The 20,364-nt window shown below is 40.2% G+C and overlaps 1 protein-coding gene across 1 annotated transcript in view; it reads right to left on the bottom strand.

Annotated features, from left to right (window-relative positions):
• Positions 1 to 19,592, bottom strand: part of ano2b (anoctamin 2b) — a 103,169-nt gene extending 83,577 nt beyond the window's left edge. The window contains exons 1-2 of the mRNA XM_051950841.1: positions 19,115 to 19,592; positions 15,818 to 16,204 (exon numbers count right to left, since the gene is read on the bottom strand). Of these exons, the coding sequence (XP_051806801.1) occupies positions 15,818 to 16,204; positions 19,115 to 19,168 (441 nt within the window). The 5' untranslated portion in view covers positions 19,169 to 19,592. The remainder of the gene's footprint in view (positions 1 to 15,817; positions 16,205 to 19,114) is intronic.
• Positions 19,593 to 20,364: the final 772 nt, after the last annotated feature.

Here is a 20,364-nt window from a genome sequence, read left to right as displayed (position 1 = left end):
GCTTTAAGGGATTTTTTCCATTGAGAATGATCTGTACACAATGGAAAATAACAATAAAATGAATTAATTAAACATCTTAGGTGTTGTAGCCCAATGAACACTGTATTCATTTCAGATGCTCCAAAACATCCACCCAATTTAATGCTTAGATGCATGTTAGCTGCAGCAGACAAGGCTAAGAGCTTACCTTGTCATGTCAGTAAAAGAATCATGGGGGTTTCAGAGTTGTTATTTCTGCACTGTTAATTTAAAACAAGACTAGTAGCTCTGTCAGTCTCATCCATGCTTGTCAATTTTTTTTTTGCTTTAGTTTATGGCATCTGCTTGGCAAAGGTTGACAAAGTGCATTTGGCTAATGCCTAAAAAATGTGCGGCACCATCTGCAGTGGTTTTAGTTGCTGTTTGAGGACATCCTGATTTTTACATTTGCTCTAATGTGTCTAGTTGGCTCAGCTGACACAGCCAGTGAGAACAACACCAGATGCTTTTCAAATTATCAGAAAAACGGATTAAAAAACAAAACAGAAATTAAAGCTGCAAGGAGCGATGGACGGGTCCTCGCATCCACCCTGGTTGGCGAATCCACGCACGTCCACCAGGTGGCGCTGTGACTGAGAGTGTATGTCGGCCTCTGAATCGCATCTGGACCAGAGTCTGATCACACATGTAAAATTTCAGCCAGATTGGAGCATGTTCACAGCAGTTACAAAGCATTTCATGTCTATCCACAAGGTGGCGCTGTGACTCACAGTGTATTTCAAACAGTGGGTGTGATGAGGGTTGGACTCTGATCAGTCATGTACAGTTTCAGGCTGATTTGAACATGTACAGGCCAGTTACACAGCATTTACTGTCCATCCAACAGGTGGCGCTGCTACTGAGTGTATGTTGGCCTATGGACGTGATCAGGATTGGAGTCTGATTACACATGTAAAGTTTGAGGTAGATTGGAGCATGCAGAGGATAGTTAGATAGCACTTGATGTTTCATGGCAAAACATCAAAATTCTGGAGGTCGCCATGTCCACACCTTTTGACTCTGGAAGAATCTTTTAATAACTTTTGATCAGGAGATCAAGTTATATATCCTGGCAAAATTTGAGGTCTGTAGGAGTTAAACTCTAGGAGGAGTTCGCTCTCAAAAATAAAAAAAATAGAGAAAATGTATCCACGTAATTAAAAATAGCGGACTTCCTGTTGGGTTTAGGGGATGGCTCCAAGAGGCTTTTTTGTGTGTTCTGATGTGCTCTATATGCCTCCCAAATTTTGTGGCTGTAGGTGAAACGTGCTGCGGGGGCTGTTTATTAAACATACTGCAGGGGGCGCTATAGCACATGCCCTGCAGAGATGCATACAGTCTTATTTCTTGAGACGACAGTGATGTGTGTGTAAATTTTGGTGAGCTGTTGAGCATTCTAAGCCTGTCAAAAAGTACTTTGTCACAAAAACAACGTGTTGCCACGGCAACAGCATTTTATCAAATGCTAAAATCTTCACACTTTGGTATTGTCATGGGGTGAAGAATCAGCTGACCAATTTTCAGAATGATATGAATAAATTTGGAGCAATGGTGTGTGCAAATGTAATTTCTAAACTTCTTGTTACCAATAGGTGGTGCTATGACTATTTCCAAATTTATGAGTGTGGATGTCCTCAGACTGGTTCTGGTGTCCAGCATGAAGTTTGGGGCAGATAAGATCTTTTGCAGCTGAGAAATGAACACTTCAATTGTCATGGCAAAACATCAAACTTTGCCACGCCGCCACAGACACGCCTTTTTATGACACGTCACCATTTTTTCTGTGATTCATCATCAATGTGTTCAGGCTTATGTCACCACATCTGAGGTGAATCTGAGGAACAGGCTAAGAATAGTACATGAAAGTGTAAACAATGTCAAATTCTTGATACCACAAGGTGGCGCTGTGACTGTGTATGAATGTTGCTGAATGGATGTGATCAGGGCAGGTCTCTGATCATACATGTAAAGTTTCATTCCGATTGTAGTATGTTCACGAGAGTTAGACAGCATTTCCCGTTTCATGGCGAAGGATCAAATTTCTATAGGCCGCCACGACCACACCCTTTGACTATGGAGGAAGATTTTAAATAACTTTTTCTCAGGAAGGCCTGCTGTATGTACTGGCCAAATTTCAGGTCTGTTAGACAGGCTGCAAGCAGCGATGGACGGGTCCTCGCAATGGCTGGGGCGGCATGGCTCAGTGGGTAGAGTGGCTGTCTTGTAACTGGAAGGTTGCTGGTTCGATCCTCAGCCCATCGTGCTCAAGTCGAGGTGTCCCTTAGCAAGACACCTAACCCCTAATTGCTCCTGGTGGGTTGTGGTTAGCGCCCTGCATGGCAGCTTCTGCCATCAGTGTGTAAATGTGACATATCATGTAAAGTGCTTTGGATCAAAGCACTATATAAATGCAACCATTTACCATTTTACATACCCCCTAGGAGGAGTTCATCACAGATTTTTTACAGTTAACGCATGATGGCGCACTTCCTGTTGGGTTTAGGGCGTGGCTGTGATTGACTTTTTCGTGTGTCCTGATGTGCTGCATATGCCCACCAAATATTGTAGCTGTAAATGAAACATTGTGACAGTTGGCCTAATAACCACTTTTTCAAATTTGCAGGGGGCGCTATAGAGCCATTTTGCCACGCACATGCACAACTCCCATAAAATATCAAATTTTTCGCCAGTCCTAATGAACATGGAGAATTTGACGCGTTTTGGGATATGATAAGGCCTCCAAAAATGCAATTCAAAAGCTAGGAGAAAAAAAAAAATAATAATAATAATAATAAAAAACCCTAGGGTTTCAATAGTGTCCTAGGCACTGCTGGTGCCTTGGACAGTCGGTGCCCTTGCACCACCTGTCCTCGGCACCCTCGGTGCTCGGACCCTAACAAGACATGAGCAGAAATCTAGAGATGTGGAACAAAGTAGGGAAGTTGGAGCTATTTGAAGCAATAGTGTTATGACTGACATGAGATGACTGTAGAAATCCCACCTCTTCTGTTCAGGGTTCCCTCTACCACCACTCCTCCTAGACACATATGAACATGCGCTCCCTGAGTACAGCTGGAGGACTAAAAAACAAATTAGAGCACTGGTGCAGCAAGGATCATGGCTCATTAAAATTACATCATATATCATTTCCAGCAACCTATAATTCTCAATTTCCAAAATCAAACAAACCAGATAATTACTTGTCCAACAGAACAAGAATGGCCATGGCATCACTTTTCAGGTCCTTTCAGTGGCCACCAGCCATATGGATGCTGACTTCTTAGGTTATACAAATCATATTTGATCATAGATCTTTCTATTTGTGTAGCAAAGCAAGATAAGAAAGTGCAAAGCAACGTGTAAAATGTGGCATCTCATTGTCCACTTTTATGCTGCTTTCTGCTCACGTGCGTTGACTGACTGAGTGTTCCCAGGCAGGCTGGTATAGTCAAATAGACAGGCAGGTAGGCTTTTTAAACACACGCACGCGCAGACAGCTGAACTCTACATTTTGTCCAAATCTTGTCGCCCACAGTGACAAAGATAAACATGTTGGAAACAACCCACAGCATACCTGACAAGAAGAAAGCAGGGTGCCCAGAAGTGAGGTCTGAAGTTGACTCTGCTTGATGATGCTTAGGAAGAGGACTACACTCATCACTTTGTGAAATAAAACAATCCAAGCAGTTTTTGCTCAAAGTCTGAGGTGGTGATTGTATATGTAAATTTGTAGAAAACTGATAGGTGAGTGTCTTACAGGCCAGCAGCGGGCAGATTTAACCACCACCTGTAACCATCTATTACAAAATGAAAAGATGAGCGAAGATTTCACTCGTGTTGTACCGTGTTCTCTTCCCTCGCCTTTTTGCACCCGCCATCTACCACCACTCTCTATTTCACCTGCCTAATCAAAATTCCTCATCTCTCTCACCCCCTTCTTCCCACCTCACCCTCCTTCCCTCTCTCTCCCCTATCGCTCTATCAGAAAGCAGAGGATATAAATACCTTTTAGCCTGGAGAAGGTTAATTAGTGGAGGGATTTCCAATTAGCTCTTTATCTCTGTAGGCGGGGTAACTAGGCCGCAGCCGGGGGCATCTTTGGGTGGGTGGGGGGGTTATCGAGTATGGGAGGGTGATCAGTGGGGTGATGGGTAGAAAAGTGTGGTGAAAAGCACAGAAAAATCAAGAGGATGAGAGTGATAAGAGTGTCAGAGAGTGAGACAAATTAAGACGACAACAGAAATGAACACAACCTAACAGGAAACAGTGTGAAAGGTGCCATTAGCTGGATTCACTGAACTGGGTCCAGACTGTAGGGGGCTGACATCAGAGGAACTCCTGCTAACCTGCAGGTGGTCAGATGTGTTGGACTGACTGGAAGCCTCATGCCTGTGTTCTAAAACCACAAGCTTTCTGCTGTATTTCTCTTAAACAGGAAAGTACACAACAACCAAAAATTTAGGTCACACAGAAAGCTTAATTTAATACAGGTACACATTCAACTACCAAGTTCAGGGACACGTTTTTGCTGCAGAGCTCACATCTGTTGCAAGACACAATGAATTTCCCCTGTGTTTGCTGCTATTGCTATAAATGTGTTTGTCTATGTGTAGCGTCAGTGTATTCTTTTCCATTTTACACGAACAATTCAATTAAAACAACGTATGTTTGACTGAGTGCAACCAAAAAGCAGATAACCCACGTAAGGGATAGTTTGCATGACTTTATACTTTTTATTTATGTGACATTTAATCACGTGGCAGGGATTGTGCAAAAAAACATTATTGCCTTAAGAGAAGAAATGCACTGTACCAGATTTAGCAACTAGAACATTTTCTTTTGTAGTTCCTCTGAAAGTATGCACAATAGTAGTGCTTGCGCTAGCCATTCGCCACTTCACCATAAGTGAAGTTTTCCTCAGGATGGCGAAGCCATTTTTAGCATGTTTAGCCACGGTGGCCAAGCTAATTTTACCTAATAAATGTGAAAAAAAGGGTTAGCTTACTTTTTCGTAATTTGCCGAGCGATAATCAAAGAAAATAACGAACCGCGTCTCCTTTACTGAAGAGCGCTACCGAGTATAACCGGAACGACCTGAATGCTTCCGATCATTAATAGATGCACACTGTCACGTGTCTCGTCTCAGCCAATCAGAAAAAACGATTCGGACTAACTCTCGGAAGGCGTACAACAAGGAGGACAAGGAGAGGGCAATCGAAGAGTTGAAAAATCATTTTAAATAGAAAGATACTGAATTTTTTTAAATAAAAATATCATGTACAACAAATGGTGAATGCTGGGCAACTGTACAACACATGAGAGGTAAGATTATTCTATTTATTATCTCTAGTCTGAGGGATAATTTAATGACAGAGTACTTTCCAGTGATACTGTGTAGTTTTAGAAGAAAGCCATTCTATGGCAAAAATAATATTTTTGTTTAGATGAATCTCATTGGCATTTTTCATGAATCTCGTCAGGAAAGTAAGATTCAGTACTTTCTAGTCTTAAGTATTGAATGAGTATGTATTTTATGTTACAGTGACATGATTGATATATTGATTTTTTACAGAAATTGTTGTGCATATTTATTATTACTTAGAAATAAAAATAGTCCAGATGCAAATTGTGTTTGAGTAACTTTTTTAATTAAAATGTTTAAATGAACTGAAGCAAGATTGAACATAATTTTTGGCCTCAAAATGTACCAGAATGCAGGAAAAGGACTCCATTTTTTCAAATTTTCACGCGCCGCAGTACAGATACTGAAAAAGTGTGGCTAAACAAAATTCTAGCACTTTAGCCACAGTGGCTAGAGACAAATTTTCCCTAGTATAAGCACAGTTAAAGTACAAATATAAACACAAATACAATGATATGATCAAACATACATACATGGTCTGGTAACCAAATGCCGCCAATCCAACTCCAAAGCAAATACATGCCATAAAACAAACACATACAGCACATACTTACTCCCCCATTCCATCCTCAGACCATCTCATTTATACATAACCATAATGTAAAAATCTAGGTGATGGCCAAAGATGTGCCTGTTGACCACAGTGGCTTCTTAAAAATCATTTTATGGCATCACAAAAAGAAAATCAGAAGGTCTGCATGTTTGCTGAATTTGTACTATCCCTCATCTGTTAACGGCTTTGAATAAAAAAGGCAGATTGTCCAAAGACAGAGCTCCTTTAAGGGACTCTTCATTCTGCTGGAGCAGTTTATCTTGTGAATTTCCCTAGTGAGGAATCAATAAAGTTTATCTTATCGTATCATATCTTATCTTATCTTAAAGTTCTGAAAACAAAAAGCTGTTGCAGCCTGTGTAGACAGCTGGATTGATCAAAATACTCTGTTCAATTAGACATGGCTGAAATGCTGATTTAAAGATGGATGGCGTAATGGAAACCAAATTCAAATTTCCCATGCCTCCCTCTGGAAATACTAGGATAACATTTGGCATCCATTTTTGTGCAATGAATAATTCAAGTATTCAAAGATGGCTAAGAAGATAAAGAATGCGACAAAAAAGTTTAAATATTCACACACAGTTGTGACGCTGTTGAAAATCTCTAACATAAACTGTAGCCATCGAGTTCATGTCAGAGATTTTCAAAAACATCACAACTTTTGCAGTATTGGTCAGAAATTGCTTTTCCTTTAAGACAAAAAATACATCCTCCCTCAGTTTCTACATTGTGTAATTATCTAAAAGGCAGGTGTCGTAAAGAGGAGAATCCTGTCCTACTTGCCAGTTATGACATCTTTGATAACAGAGTCATTCTCTATAAACACTTAATTCTGTTCATTATGTTTCAAAAAAAAACACAACTCGTCAAAAGTCCCAGCTCGATTTCTTGAAATTAACATCATGCTCTGATTTAATTAAAAGTGTTCTGGAAGAGGATGTCCCTCAGAGATCGAAGGTCAGCTCAATAATCCTCAGACACAGTCAACAAGTTTGACATTTCCCAGCATCCAATTAAGCTCAAGTCAAACAGGTTGGTCACAATGAGGACATTTTAGTTGACTGATTTATTTTAGATACATAGAAAAAGAATCTACACTGGTTGATTTACAACCATTATACCACTGGTAAGAGTTGTCATCCACTTTCTTTAACCCACTGAGTGCTTTATCATGCCGTATCCTGTTGTAACACATTTATCCTTTTGGATTTGTACGACACAAACTTTGCATGAGTAAATCCACTAGTCTCTCTGGTAACAATGCAGCTGTGCCTGAAACATGTAACTGAAAGTAATACACACATAACATACTGCTCTTCATCATTGTCTGCTGCTCTGTTTTGTACTACGTCATGTCAAACCATAACAGCATCTGCTCTGAAAGACAGAAGTAGAGCTTTTTAGAAATGACTGAAACTCTTCAACACCTTCAGCAGAGCCAAAACAACAATACAATGAAATTACCATTGAACAAAATGCGCATTTTCAAGGCATCGCTTAAATTGTTTAAAATAACCGAACAGGTATTTATTGCTACAGTATGGGCCCGGTGGAAAATCACTTGGTTCGTTGTACCAACTACAATAATACAATATCATAATGTAAACTGCATTAGTCCCATTCATATGTGCTAAATATTTCAAAATGCTAACAGATTTGGAGCAAAGTAACATTTGACTTTCAAAACCCAAAGAGTGTTAAAAAAAAACTTAAATTAAGGTTAATCCCTTAAAAAGTACTACAATGTCCATTAAAACCTTCTGCCGCACATTTAATTCCAACATAAGGTAAACGATCAACAGCTAATGCTCTGTCCCTCTGATGTAAGTTCATTTATTTCAAATTAGAGAATCAGCTTCCACTGCACCATTCTGTGCAGATTAGTACCTGCTGCTGTTGTGTGCACTTCATTAATTAATAACTATGACTTTCTACCTAATGTGATATTCTGTACTGAGGGTGCAGAGACAAAATGATTTCAGATTGTCTGATTGTATATGAGCAATTAAGTGAACAGAAACCTACAGATATTATCAGGCAGCGTTCCTCCTTTCTGCCAGCACCTCCTACAACCACAACTTGCTCCATGCTGATCGAGGGAGTGTAATTATGGTTGTCAGTCATTTTGTAAGAGTACCTGCCACTATATTCAAATTGAGGATAATGGAATGCAAGTATTCTTCCGCTCTCAGCAGCAGATTCAATCTAGCCCTCGATCCATGAGATGAGATAAGGAGCTATCAGTCAGTCAGTTAGCTAATCTCATCTTGGCTTAGGTTCCATGGCCACACTGTCAACAATCTGATTAATACTAGCCTGCAGACTGCGCACACTGCCAATTGGCTGCCAACCAGCACACAAACACACACACAGACGTATTAAGCAAAATAGCTATTGCACACATGCATGCCAAACCCTGATGCTGTACTGTACATTAAGCAGTGTACTATTAAAGTGTCATCCTAGCATCTGACCTGCAGGTAATTGTGTCCTGAACATTGCACCAGGACCCCATATTCTACAGTGGGTACAGAAAGTATTCACACCCCTTGAAATTTTTCACTCTCTGTGTCATTGCAGCCATTTGCCAAAATCAAAAAAGTTCATTTTATTTCTCATTAATGTACACTCAGCACCCCATCTTGACAGAAAAAAACAATAATGTAGAAATTTTTGCAAATTTATTAAAAAAGAAAAACTGAAATATCACATGGTCATAAGCATTCAGACCCTTTGCAGCGACATTCATATTTAACTCACATGCTGTCCATTCCTCCTTGAGATGGTTCTGCTTCTTTATTGGAGTCCAGCTGTGTTTAATTAAACTGATTGGACTTGATTAGGAAAGGCACACACCTGTCTATATAAGACCTTACAGCTCACAGTGCATGTCAGAGCAATTGAGAATCATGAGGTCGAAGGAACTGCCCAAGGAGCTCAGAGTCAGAATTGTGGCAACGCACAGATCTGGCCAAGGTTACAATAGAATTTCTGCAGCACTCAATGTTCCTAAGAGCACAGTGGCCTCCATAATCCTCAAATGGAAGAAGTTTGGGACGACCACAACTCTTCCTAGACCTGGCCGTCCAGCCAAACTGAGCAATGGTGGGAGAAGAGCCTTGGTGAGAGAGGTAAAGAAGAACCCAAAGATCACTGTGGCTGAGCTCCAGAGATGCAGTTGGGAGATAGGAGAAAGTTCCACAAAGTCAACTATCACTGCAGCCCTCCACCAGTCGGGGCTTTATGGCAGAGTGACCCGACGGAAGCCTCTCCTCAGTGCAAGACACATGAAAGCCCGCATAGAGTTTGCCAGAAAACACATGAAAGACTCCCAGACTATGAGAAATAAGATTCTCTGGTCTGATGAGACCAAGATTGAACTTTTTGGTGTTAATTCTAAGTGGTATGTGTGAAGAAAACCAGGCACTTGTAGCACTTGTAATGGTGGGCTAAGGGCTAGGCTATGGAAAGGTTCAGCTCTGGGAGCTGTGTGAAAATTAATGAACACAAAATTCAAATTAGATTACCGGTAATGTATTTAAAAAATTAATCAACAAAAAAATACTTGAATACATCAAGGCAAAACAATGACCAAAATAATAAACCAAAACAGTAACAGAAAATCAGATTGAGAATAAATTAAACATTCACCTATAATTCAGTAGCTTCACGTTTGACAATCAAAAGCAACAGTGCTAGATTCAGTTTGGCAATAAATAAAGGTGAGCGTGGTTCCACTGTTGCCAGCAGTGTTAATCAAAATAGTTCATTCGAAACAAGTCCATAAATGACAAAACAAATCTAACCAAGGTGAATCAATCCATCTAAAGTAAGTAAGTCCTACCACACCAGCAGGGAAGGGATGAGGCTGTGAGGCCTGCCAACAGTGGGGTGGGTGAAGGGGTGAATCTAGCCAATTGTTTCCAGTTCGTTCCAGGGTAGTTCGCCATCAAATGAAATTCTCCATTGAAGCCTAACCTGTTCAGCAGACAGGCTTCATCAATCAATCATTATCATTGCCATCAATTATCATATTTCTATTAGTTGATGCTCACGAACATTCAGCACAGTATGGGTTCAGGTGGGTGACATCCAGAAATCCAAAAGCAGGGTTCCAGGGGTGAAGGCCTGTTAGCATTTGTTTGAGCATTAGCGTGATACTAAAAGGCTTTTAACATGCTTAGCAAAAGTTTAACTCACTTCCTCCTTAATGGTGTGAGTTCCAGGTGTCCAGGCTTGTGAAAAGTGAATGGTTTCCAGAGATGTGAGGTGATCCTGTTCAAATTCCTGCTGTGTGTGACTGAATGAAGCTGATATGCTTCAAACAAAGGAATGGGGTGGATTCCAGGTGAGAGAGACTGCTGGTGATTGGTTCAGGGGTGTTGACTGACAGTGAGGAGGTCCAGTAATGTGAAAGTGACTGACTGTGACTTGTGTCTGATTGTGACTGATTGTGATTGGCAGGTGCCTTGTTCAGGTTGGAATCTTGATGGCCAACCATGAACTATTCCAGAGTGACAGACTATTGCAGAGTGAGTGCTACACACTGCTCATCACCTGCCTAATACAATCCCTACAGTTAAACATGGTGGTGGGAGCATCATGTTGTGGGGGTGTTTTTCAGCTGCAGGGACAGGACGACTGGTTGCAATTGAAGGAAGGATGAATGCGGCCAAGTACAGAGATATCCTGGAGGAAAACCTCTTCCAGAGTGCTCAGGACCTCAGACTGGGCCGAAGGTTCACCTTTCAACCGGACAATGACCCTAAGCACACAGCTGAAATAACACAGGAGTGGCTTCAGAACAACTCTGTGACCGTTCTTGACTGGCCCAGCCAGAGCCCTGACCTAAACCCAATTGAGCATCTCTGGAGAGACCTCAAAACGGCTGTCCACCAACGTTCACCATCCAACCTGACAGAACTGGAGAGGATCTGCAAGGAAGAATGGCAGAGGATCCCCAAATCCAGGTGAGAAAAACTTGTTGCGTCATTCCCAAGAAGATTCATGGCTGTACTAGCTGAAAATGGTGCTTCTACTCAATACTGAGCACAGGGTCTGAATACTTATGACCACGTGATATTTCAGTTTTTCTTTTTTTAATAAATTTGCAAACATTTCTACATTTCTGTTTTTTTTCTGTCAAGATGGGGTGCTGAGTGTACATTAATGAGAAATAAAATGATTTTTTTTGATTTTGGCAAATGGCTGCAATGACACATAGAGTGAAAAACTTCAAGGGGTCTGAATACTTTCCATACCCACTGTATCTGCTTTTACTTTTTATTAGACACACAACAATTCACAAAACTGTACCAGCTGAAGTGAGCATCACTTAAAGTTGCCAAATGATTCATCCTCCTATTGGAGCCAAAGTGCAATTCATTTAGCTACAATTAGAACTTTAACAATAACTGCATTTGTTCAACTCTGAGTCTGTAGCATCACAACACAAAGCACACAGACTGTGTGTTCTGCCAAGTGCCTGCTACACACACACACACACACACACACACATACACACACACACACACACACACACACACACACACACAAACACACATGTGTGTGTCTTGCTATCATTGTGGGGACATACCATTGGCTCCCATTCATATCTAACCCCTAACCCTTACCCTAACCCTAACCAACCCCTAACCCTAACCAAAACAATGGCTAACCCTAAAGAAACGTTTTTGCACTTTTACTTTTTTTCAGTAACAACAACATGGCCAAGAAAACACTGTTTAAACTTGTGGGGACCGAAATGAGGTCCCCACAAGTGACATAGTTTTCGGTTTTCCTACAGTTGTGGGGACATTTGGTCCCCACAATATAGCAAAAACATGGACACACACACACGCACGCACGCACGCACGCACGCACGCACGCACGCTAAAAAGCAGGACAGAACCACACACACAATTCCCGGTTGGTACGTAACACACAATCACAGCGAAAACGATTTGTACACGTCAAAACAAAATTACCCGTTTCAAGCAGAATTAGTAAATCGATACAAAGAGTCAGCACAGCAGCTGTGTTGGCTGCAGCCACTAGAAGTAAAGTCTGCCAGCTCCAGTGAAATGGTCAGGCCCTTGTGAGTCCAAAAACGAAAGAAAATCTCAATCTAATATATAGGTGGTTGGTAAATATTACAATCATCACTTAAAAACAAGTTACAGCAGCAAACATGAGCCACATTCAGCACGCTGCAGACAGAACAGAGAATCTACAGTTAAGACGTTCAAAGCACCGTGAACAGACCTCAGGCAGGAGACACAGATATAATTATATCTTTTGAGATGATAAATTGAAATGCTATTCCGAGTTCAGTTCAAATACTCAGCTCCATTAAGATTCAATGGTGCTCACAGTAGACTGTACCTGGGAAAGTGTTTCTCACAGTTCTGCTCTTCATGACTCCTGCAGACGTGCATCGCTGTGCCCATAAGCGTGGAACGTGCACGCTCTCTTGATAAAACTCATCCTGAAAATGTATTATCTTACCATGCCAAATACCACCAGTCTTTCTCATTTTTAGTTAAAGTCAATTTCCTCAGTCCAGATCCATCCACATTGTCAGTTAACGGTTTCCTTTCTGCAGGCTTTTCTGGATGAAGGAACAAGGCTGAATGACTCATCAGACTTTTTTGCTCCATTGTTCAGGTTTGCAGGTTTGGTGCAGCTTGCACAAAGTTATGCGTTTTTGTGTGTTGCCCTTGGATACAAGCTGCTTTTGACACAGAACTCTGCCATTCTTTAAATACCATTTTTAAAAGAATTTCCTATTGAGACTGTTTTAAAGGTTTGTGACTGGATTACTGAGTGCTCTTTTTAATTCTGTTGTGGTTTTATTGTGAGCTTCACTGATTCAGTTTGCACATTTGACTTTCTTTGCTGACACTATTTCCTTATTTATCCTTCATTTGCAGTTCTTTTAATTGCATTTTTTCACATTTGCCTTTGTTCATATGGTAAACACAAGCTCATTCATGGCCCAGAACCATAACATCAGCACTGAAAATCAGTTTAAGTTAATTTAGCTTGAATACACAAGCTTCCCTCCTGCCATAAAAATGTAAGTTACCTGCACTTGGATTCATTACTTAGTTCAAAGTCATCAATTGTTGGGGAATCGTAAAACTAGCTGAGCGAAATTAACTCAGCCTGAGAAAACAAGTTCAATAAATGTAATATATTAAACTAAATCAGCTTGTCACATACATCTGGTTACAGAGAGACTTGCTGTGTTTTTACATTTTCTCAGTTTAAGGAGTTTCTCTAAGAGTTTCTTTTGACAATGGGAACTTATAAATTATACATTGAACAAAATAAAGTATAAGACTAAAGGTCTACAAGGACTGAATTCAGGATTAACCCTCTTGTCATGATTAAACACACCAGGTTTCCACCTGTCTAAAGAAGAAAAAAGTCCGGGGAGTTTCACCTCTCTAACAATGCAGCCTGGGAAGCCTGCCTACCACTAGTTTTGTTCCTTTAAAACTTAATTTAATGACTTCAGTTGACTCTCATTTATCCATTAATTTAACTCGTCATTTTAAATGAAAATGGATCAAGGTGAAAGAGCTCAAATTTTTTTGTTATAAAGTGGTTTGAAAATAAAAATCTGACATTTTAGGTTCACTTAACTTGAAATCAGCAAATTATAAAAGATGAGTAGAATTCACCAAATTCCTTTATCAGGTTTTACAGAGTGAGTGAAGTGAACGTTGATAAAAGATACACACATTCATGTTAATGTCTGTGAAAAATAAACTGCATGCAAATAAGCACTTTGAGGATGCTACAGTTTTTTAGTCATCTGAACAAACTGTCACATTGCACGCTGCAACAAGCAGCAGATAAGTGCAAACCGTAGTGCTGACACTATGACAACTTAAAGCTGATCTGATGACTAAACTGGGTGTCCACTGAGACAAACCTGGTCCAGAAGTAACGGATTCATGATGTCGGAGATGGGTACCGATAAACACACATTTCTTCACATTGAGAAGAAATATTCTGTTCACCCTGTAGGTAGGTGGGTCTGCCAGTGTATCACATTCTGTAGAGTGTAGTTGGATGTGTTTTGTTGATTTTAATGAATATACCTATGCTGCACTGCAGCATATTATTATAAAGCAATAGGTGTAATTTTATTGCGCCTTTGGCTCAAGTTAACAAACACTGATCATCAACTCTGACTTCATGATTCCTCTAGATTGTGACTGCTAATGTAGCATTTCAGTTATTTTGTCCTATAGCATCTGATTAAAAAAAAAAAAAAAAAGGCATAACGGCATCTGTCCATGACACAAGGGTTTTTCTGTTGGAATAGACACTTTCATCATTAAAAACATGCAGTCTCTTCCATCTCTCTCTTCTACCATCTAAGCTCGATTTCTGTGTAGGCGCTCACCTTGTATAGCTCAAGACAATACTATGTCAGATCGTCTGTCAAGGTTTAACATCAAAAATCCTGTACAATCCCCAAAAATTACAGAGTTTCGTAGGTATATGAAACAAACAGATTGTTGGATAATGTGTGATTATAATCTTGATTAGTTCCCCAGGTATGATGGTGAAAAAAATGCTCATAATTCTTCATCTTTAAGGAAAACAATTTTTTTTACGAACACCAACCAGCTAAACATCTGCATCTTGGTAAGAGGATTTTATTTACATTTTTCATTTTAGCTTCTTAATTTGGAATATTTTCAGTTTCCTTACTCCTCTATGAGGGTAATGTGAATATATTTGGGTTGTGGACAAAACAAGGCATCTGAGGAGGTCATCTTTAGGAAAATGCCAATATTGCTGACATTTTCTGACATTTTTCAAACCAAACAACTAACTGATTAATGGAGAAATAATCAATAATCAATTCAACAATGTAAATCGTTATCAGTTGCAGCCCTGCTAGCCCAACTCTGTAGGTTCTCTCAGCTTGAAGAACTGTTTTAGCATCTTTCAGGTCTTTGTTTTGGTTTTGCTATTTGCAGAAAGAGCTCTGATGAACGAAAAAAACATCAATCATCCAGCACCAAACAGCAGGCAGACAAAGTTAGCAACTGGTTTATTATGATGAAAGGATATAACAGAATGTAATAAGTTAGAGCCCACTTGGTGGAGACCAAAACAAAGCGAGAAGTAGGGTGACCATTGGGTTTAGATTTATCAGGTTTTCAGTCCCAAAAGTCATAAAAGGCTGTTGTTACTCCATGTTCGCTGCAGTTTGCTGTCTTAATTGTTTCTTATCAAGTTTCTATATTAAATAAGATACTGATTTGTGAACGTTATGAAATTAACGCTGAAGATCCCCGTTTACGTCACAGCCTGTGCCTGCAGATCTTTCTACATGGAGTTTTCATGCTCTCCCTCTTCAGGTTCTCTGGCTTCCTCCCACAGTCCAAAAACACACCGAGGTTAACTTATAACTCTAAATTGTCTGTAGGTGTAAATGTGAGTGTGATTGTTTGTCTCTGTGTGTAGTCCTGTGATAGACTGGTGACCTGTCCAGGGTGTCTCCTGCCTTCACACTAAGTCAGCTGGGATAGGCTCCAGAATGACTTCAGAATGTGAGCCTTAACTTGACTTGACCCTGTACATGAAGGTTAAATGGTTCCATGTTTCCTTTAATAAAATATTGGCTGACATGAACATTCCACAGGCCTTTGAATGAGTCTTTGTTAACATCATCACTCTTGATTGCATTATTGCATTTGATGTAGCATTTACCATTTCATTCTATACATGAAATTTCAAAATGAAAGCTATGCAGTGATTTTGCACAGTGCTTTGGAGACTATAAACACACTCACCTCTCTGTCCCTCTCAATCTCCAATCCGGCCTCAATCAGGTTTGCCTCAAACTCTTGTCTGATCAGATGCATCTCATGCTCAGCAGGCTCTGTTGACTCGTTCTCGCCTGCAGCTCCAAGCTCTATGAACACCTCCCCAACACTTGCAGCCTCCCCTCCTGGAATGCCATCTCCCCTCGCTGGTGCCACATCTGAGGCCCCCGTCGGAGGAAAGTTGCCATTGGAAACAATGGATAACCGGTCCTGTGAAACCGATGTAGTGGCAGGAGATCGTATAGAGCCGTGCCGCCTCTGATGAAAGACTAGAACGTAGTCAACTTTCCGCTGGCCGTCACAGAAGTAAAGGCCTACTCCGCTGACCTGGGGGTTTGAAGTCGATCCCACAACCTGAGAGGACATCAAAAGGGAATAGAAAATATGCATGTAGCAGTCACTGGAACAGTAGCAGTCATGCTGAAAATCAGTATGTTTTACAATCATCACAGCAAAGTATACCGCTCACATACAAATGGTTTAAAGACAAGCATACACAGCACCTTTAAGCAGCAGTGGAGTTATGTAATAACTGTTTGAATGAACTTAAACATCTACTGCAGTGTCAGCACACGCAAACAGAAGTGGCTTTTGGCAGGTTCTCAAAAACAATGATGTGAGAACCTTCAGCAGCAGAGTGGGCAGTCAGCTCACCTTTGGCTGTTTTATTCTTTATTTAGACACTAGGGAAAGTAGAGAGGGAGACTAAACATGGAGGACACAAGAGGGAAAGCTCTATAGGCTCTGGGCATGATGGAAGGTTTTAAACTGGCAAAGAGAAAGCTTCTTACTTTTCAGCAGAATAGGTTGTTAAAATATGGTCCAGTACCTTTACGCTATGTTTATTCAAGGCACAAGCAAACAACAGTCACAAAAGTATTGATTTTACATTTTATCCTAAATGGAGTCAAGTTAAACTAATAAACAAACAGCACAACATGCTAATAATGGAATAAGTTAAAAAAATTTAACAGTTTAGTGTAGAGAGAACCTACATGATGTCTATAAAGGTAGCTAGCTTTATTTAAAAGTCATGTTACCTTCTTGAAACAATAATTCAGAGTTACTGAGATAAATTCAATGGATAAATAATTTTCACAAACATACTATCAAGCTAAAGTCTAAAAGCTGAGTGTAGAGAAGACATCATGAGCTTAATTTTTCTATGCATTTTCATCTGAAGATTATCTTACATGCTAGAATAAATGTTAGCACAGATGTTAGCATAGGTGGCTTAATCTCTGCTTTAACTTAGTTGTCATTTGTTTTTTTACATGTGTTTCAAAAAATATTCAAAGTCAGTGAATTAACTCTCTAACACATACTCACTGTGACAGTGTTCACTAAACTGTCTTAAACTGTTTTTACATCCCACTTCCTTTCTCATTAGGACAGCTGGTTTGGGTTTTTCTCTGGACTTGGCATTTGTCTCTCTCACCACCTGGGCAAAAAATTTAAAACTGTCTTTCTTTTACGATATAAAAATGGTGTAATACATCAGTAAAGAAATAAGAAAAATGTACATTAAACACTCACGTAATGGTCCTGGCTCTCAGTTAGGTCAAGTAAAGCTTGAAATATGGTTTTTCGTTGACTGACATGCTAGTTTAGCCAAACTATTTCATTTCTCCACAAGTGTTTTTAGCTTTCAGGCTAATTAGCAGTCTCTTATCAGGATTAGTTGCAGCTGTTGGATGGAGAAACCAACCTCTTTATCATTCTTGAACATGGACTGTGGTTGAATTTGCTCTACGTATTTTATTTTTAAAATCTGGTTTAAAAATCTTGACTTTTGAAAAGTGTTACAGAGTAAACAGCATATTTATTATGTCTGGAATAGTCAGTGAGTGCAGCAGAAATGACTTCAGACTCAGCTACAGAGTTTGGTATAGTTTGGTTCATCCCAGCGTGGCTCCACCCACCTGAGCTCTAATCAGCATTACCTGTGTACAAGTGTAAATTAGTACCATATATTATTCCTGATGCCTCCAGTGCTCTAGCGCTTCAGATATGGTTAATCTACCTTTATGTACCTTTACCTGCACTGTAAGCAAAAAACTACAGAATAAATTCAAATATATGATTTAACAATCAAAAGAACTAAAAAGTAGCCTAGCTGCGCTAGACAACCCACGGCAATGAATTTAATTCTCTGCCAGGGTGGGTCTAGTTACCCTCCATAAGGCTCGAGGTTGGATTCTCCTAAAACGAATCACCATGAAGTGTAGAGTCAGAAGGCGGGCGTAACTAAGTGACGACAGAGGCGTGACGATTCTGACAGAAACAACCGGAAACAACTAGCCTAGCCGCGCTAGACAACCCACGGCAACGAATTTAATTCTCTGCCAGGGTCGACAACAAAAACGACAACAGTCGTTGAGCTCTATTAGCACCGACTCTGAATAATCTTTCTGTTAACATGTCTGTAATATACTTGAGCTTCACCCATTGACTGTATAAATAAGGCTTCACCGAACTACCGCATCCTCTGATTTCCGGCGCTCTCGGAGCCTATTCGTTGATTGGTTGTATACCTACCCAATTGCTGCAGAGTGATTTGATAGACAACCTTTTAGCCCGCCTCCCTCCCTGCCCAGCGTGCCTAGACCCTTGCGTCTTCAGTGCATGGGTCTAGCTAGGCTAACTAAAAAGTAAAGTTCTTATGAAATTTTTCATTCCCATTGAGGTTTTCCTCCAGCTCAGATGTTTTATTCTACAACTGTTTCCACCTTCAAGCTCCTGGAGCTGTCTTTAAGGGTTGTGCTTGCTGCCACTTTTTTAAAAAAAGTAGATTTCACTATAAAAATAAATCAATTTCACTTTAGTCTAGCTAATACCAAGAATGGTGCAAAGGTGCGCACACTTAGAGCTTAGGACAACCTTTGTGCAGAAGCATTCCTGGAGGTTGCCAGAAGGTTCCCAAAAGGTTATAAATCCTTTACAGAGCCTCACCTGCTTGCTGTTTACTGCAGCAGGCATACTATGTGTTATGGTAGTAAATATCCATGGAATGGCCTAAATATAATTATATTATGATTATTATTAGATGCATTATATATACTGTCTTGTGTTTCATGCTGTGTATATTGGATTAAGTATAAGTAGGATTAGTTACAGAATCGCGTCCAGAGCAAGATTAATTTCCAACAGTTCTGAAATTTGAAATGTAAAACGAGTATGAAAACTGTAAATGTTCAACAAAGTAACTCCACACAAAGAGGGCAGAGCAGCAGAGAGGCTGCGGATCCATCTGCTGGTACTTACTGGGATCTTGTCTTCATTCGGGGAGCTCTGCATGCTGTTGCGCTTTAAAGACATACAGAGTAGAAGAAGAGTGAAAGTTGGCGCTTTTCGCAGTAAAATACAGCTGGATTCATCACCACCAGCACCTCCTTCATCCCCATCATCCCCTAAAGACACCCGGGGTCACTCCAGTTAGTCCACAGGCTGAGAGCAGCGACGGCTCAGGCAGTGCAGGTTTCATCGCTCAGTGCGGATCTGTGAGATGTAGGAGCTGCTCGGATCCACTCAGCAGCCTGATCACATGCTGGTGATACCCATCTATCCAACTGTGGGATCTGGAGGCTGCCTGCGCACCGCCGGCGCTTTTGGCACAGAGCGTGCCACACTGCAAAAAATGTCCGCGTTCAATATGTTCTCCAGCCCTGCTGCTCGGTGTCGACATCACAGCTAAGTTCACACATTTCTGCCACACCGGCGCGTCCATTTGTACTAACCGTAGGCGGGGTTTGATTTTTACAAGTTCTGGCATGTTTCTGGAAAAATGCTTTGCGTAAAAACACGTGATCAACAAGGAGCTTTGCATCAAAGACATGCAACTCCTTCAAGCACGTCTAAGTTTTCCCAATTTTTTAAATTTTATTTAAAATAAAATATTCTTTGCTCTTATTTCTGATGTAAAGCGCAGGTAAGGTGGATATTTTTTGCAGTGTGCAGAGAAGGAGCAGCACTGGCTTCTACCACAGCTCACTGATGTAACTAGTAGAGACCTGTGCAACAGAACCATTCAAACAACGATATATAAAATGCACTAGAAGTATTGCTTTTTCCCCTGATGTGAAGTTTTCAAACTTTGTGGCTTGTTTTCCCTTCAGATAAAGCACTATTATCATGTGAAGGCTCATCACATGTTACTTGGCCATAATAGGAATATAATAGGAACACTTTAGGAACATTCAGGTGCTGCTAGAATGATTCTACATTTCATGATATTATCACGCATTGAATATTAAATAACATGTTGGTTACTGACAGGTGTAAATACATGCAAAATCATAGAATCAGTCTTTAAAGGTCCTCAATAGAAAACTAATGTCATACATGTTTGTAATATCTTAAATAAGTACAATTTTTGAGCTTTGAGAATTTAGAAATGTTAAATTTGCTTGTTTGATCTACAAGGTGTTAGATGGGCTCACCTCACCCCATGTCTGACTTTTTTTTTTTTTTTTTTTTTTTTAAAGAAGAAGGGTCTCAGGACCAGGACCTCCTCT

Source organism: Acanthochromis polyacanthus, chromosome 1 (genome assembly GCF_021347895.1).
Source record: "Acanthochromis polyacanthus isolate Apoly-LR-REF ecotype Palm Island chromosome 1, KAUST_Apoly_ChrSc, whole genome shotgun sequence".
NCBI lineage: Eukaryota > Metazoa > Chordata > Actinopteri > Pomacentridae > Acanthochromis > Acanthochromis polyacanthus.
Note: the sequence above shows the minus strand (reverse complement) of the source record. Positions and strands in the feature narration are given on the sequence as shown.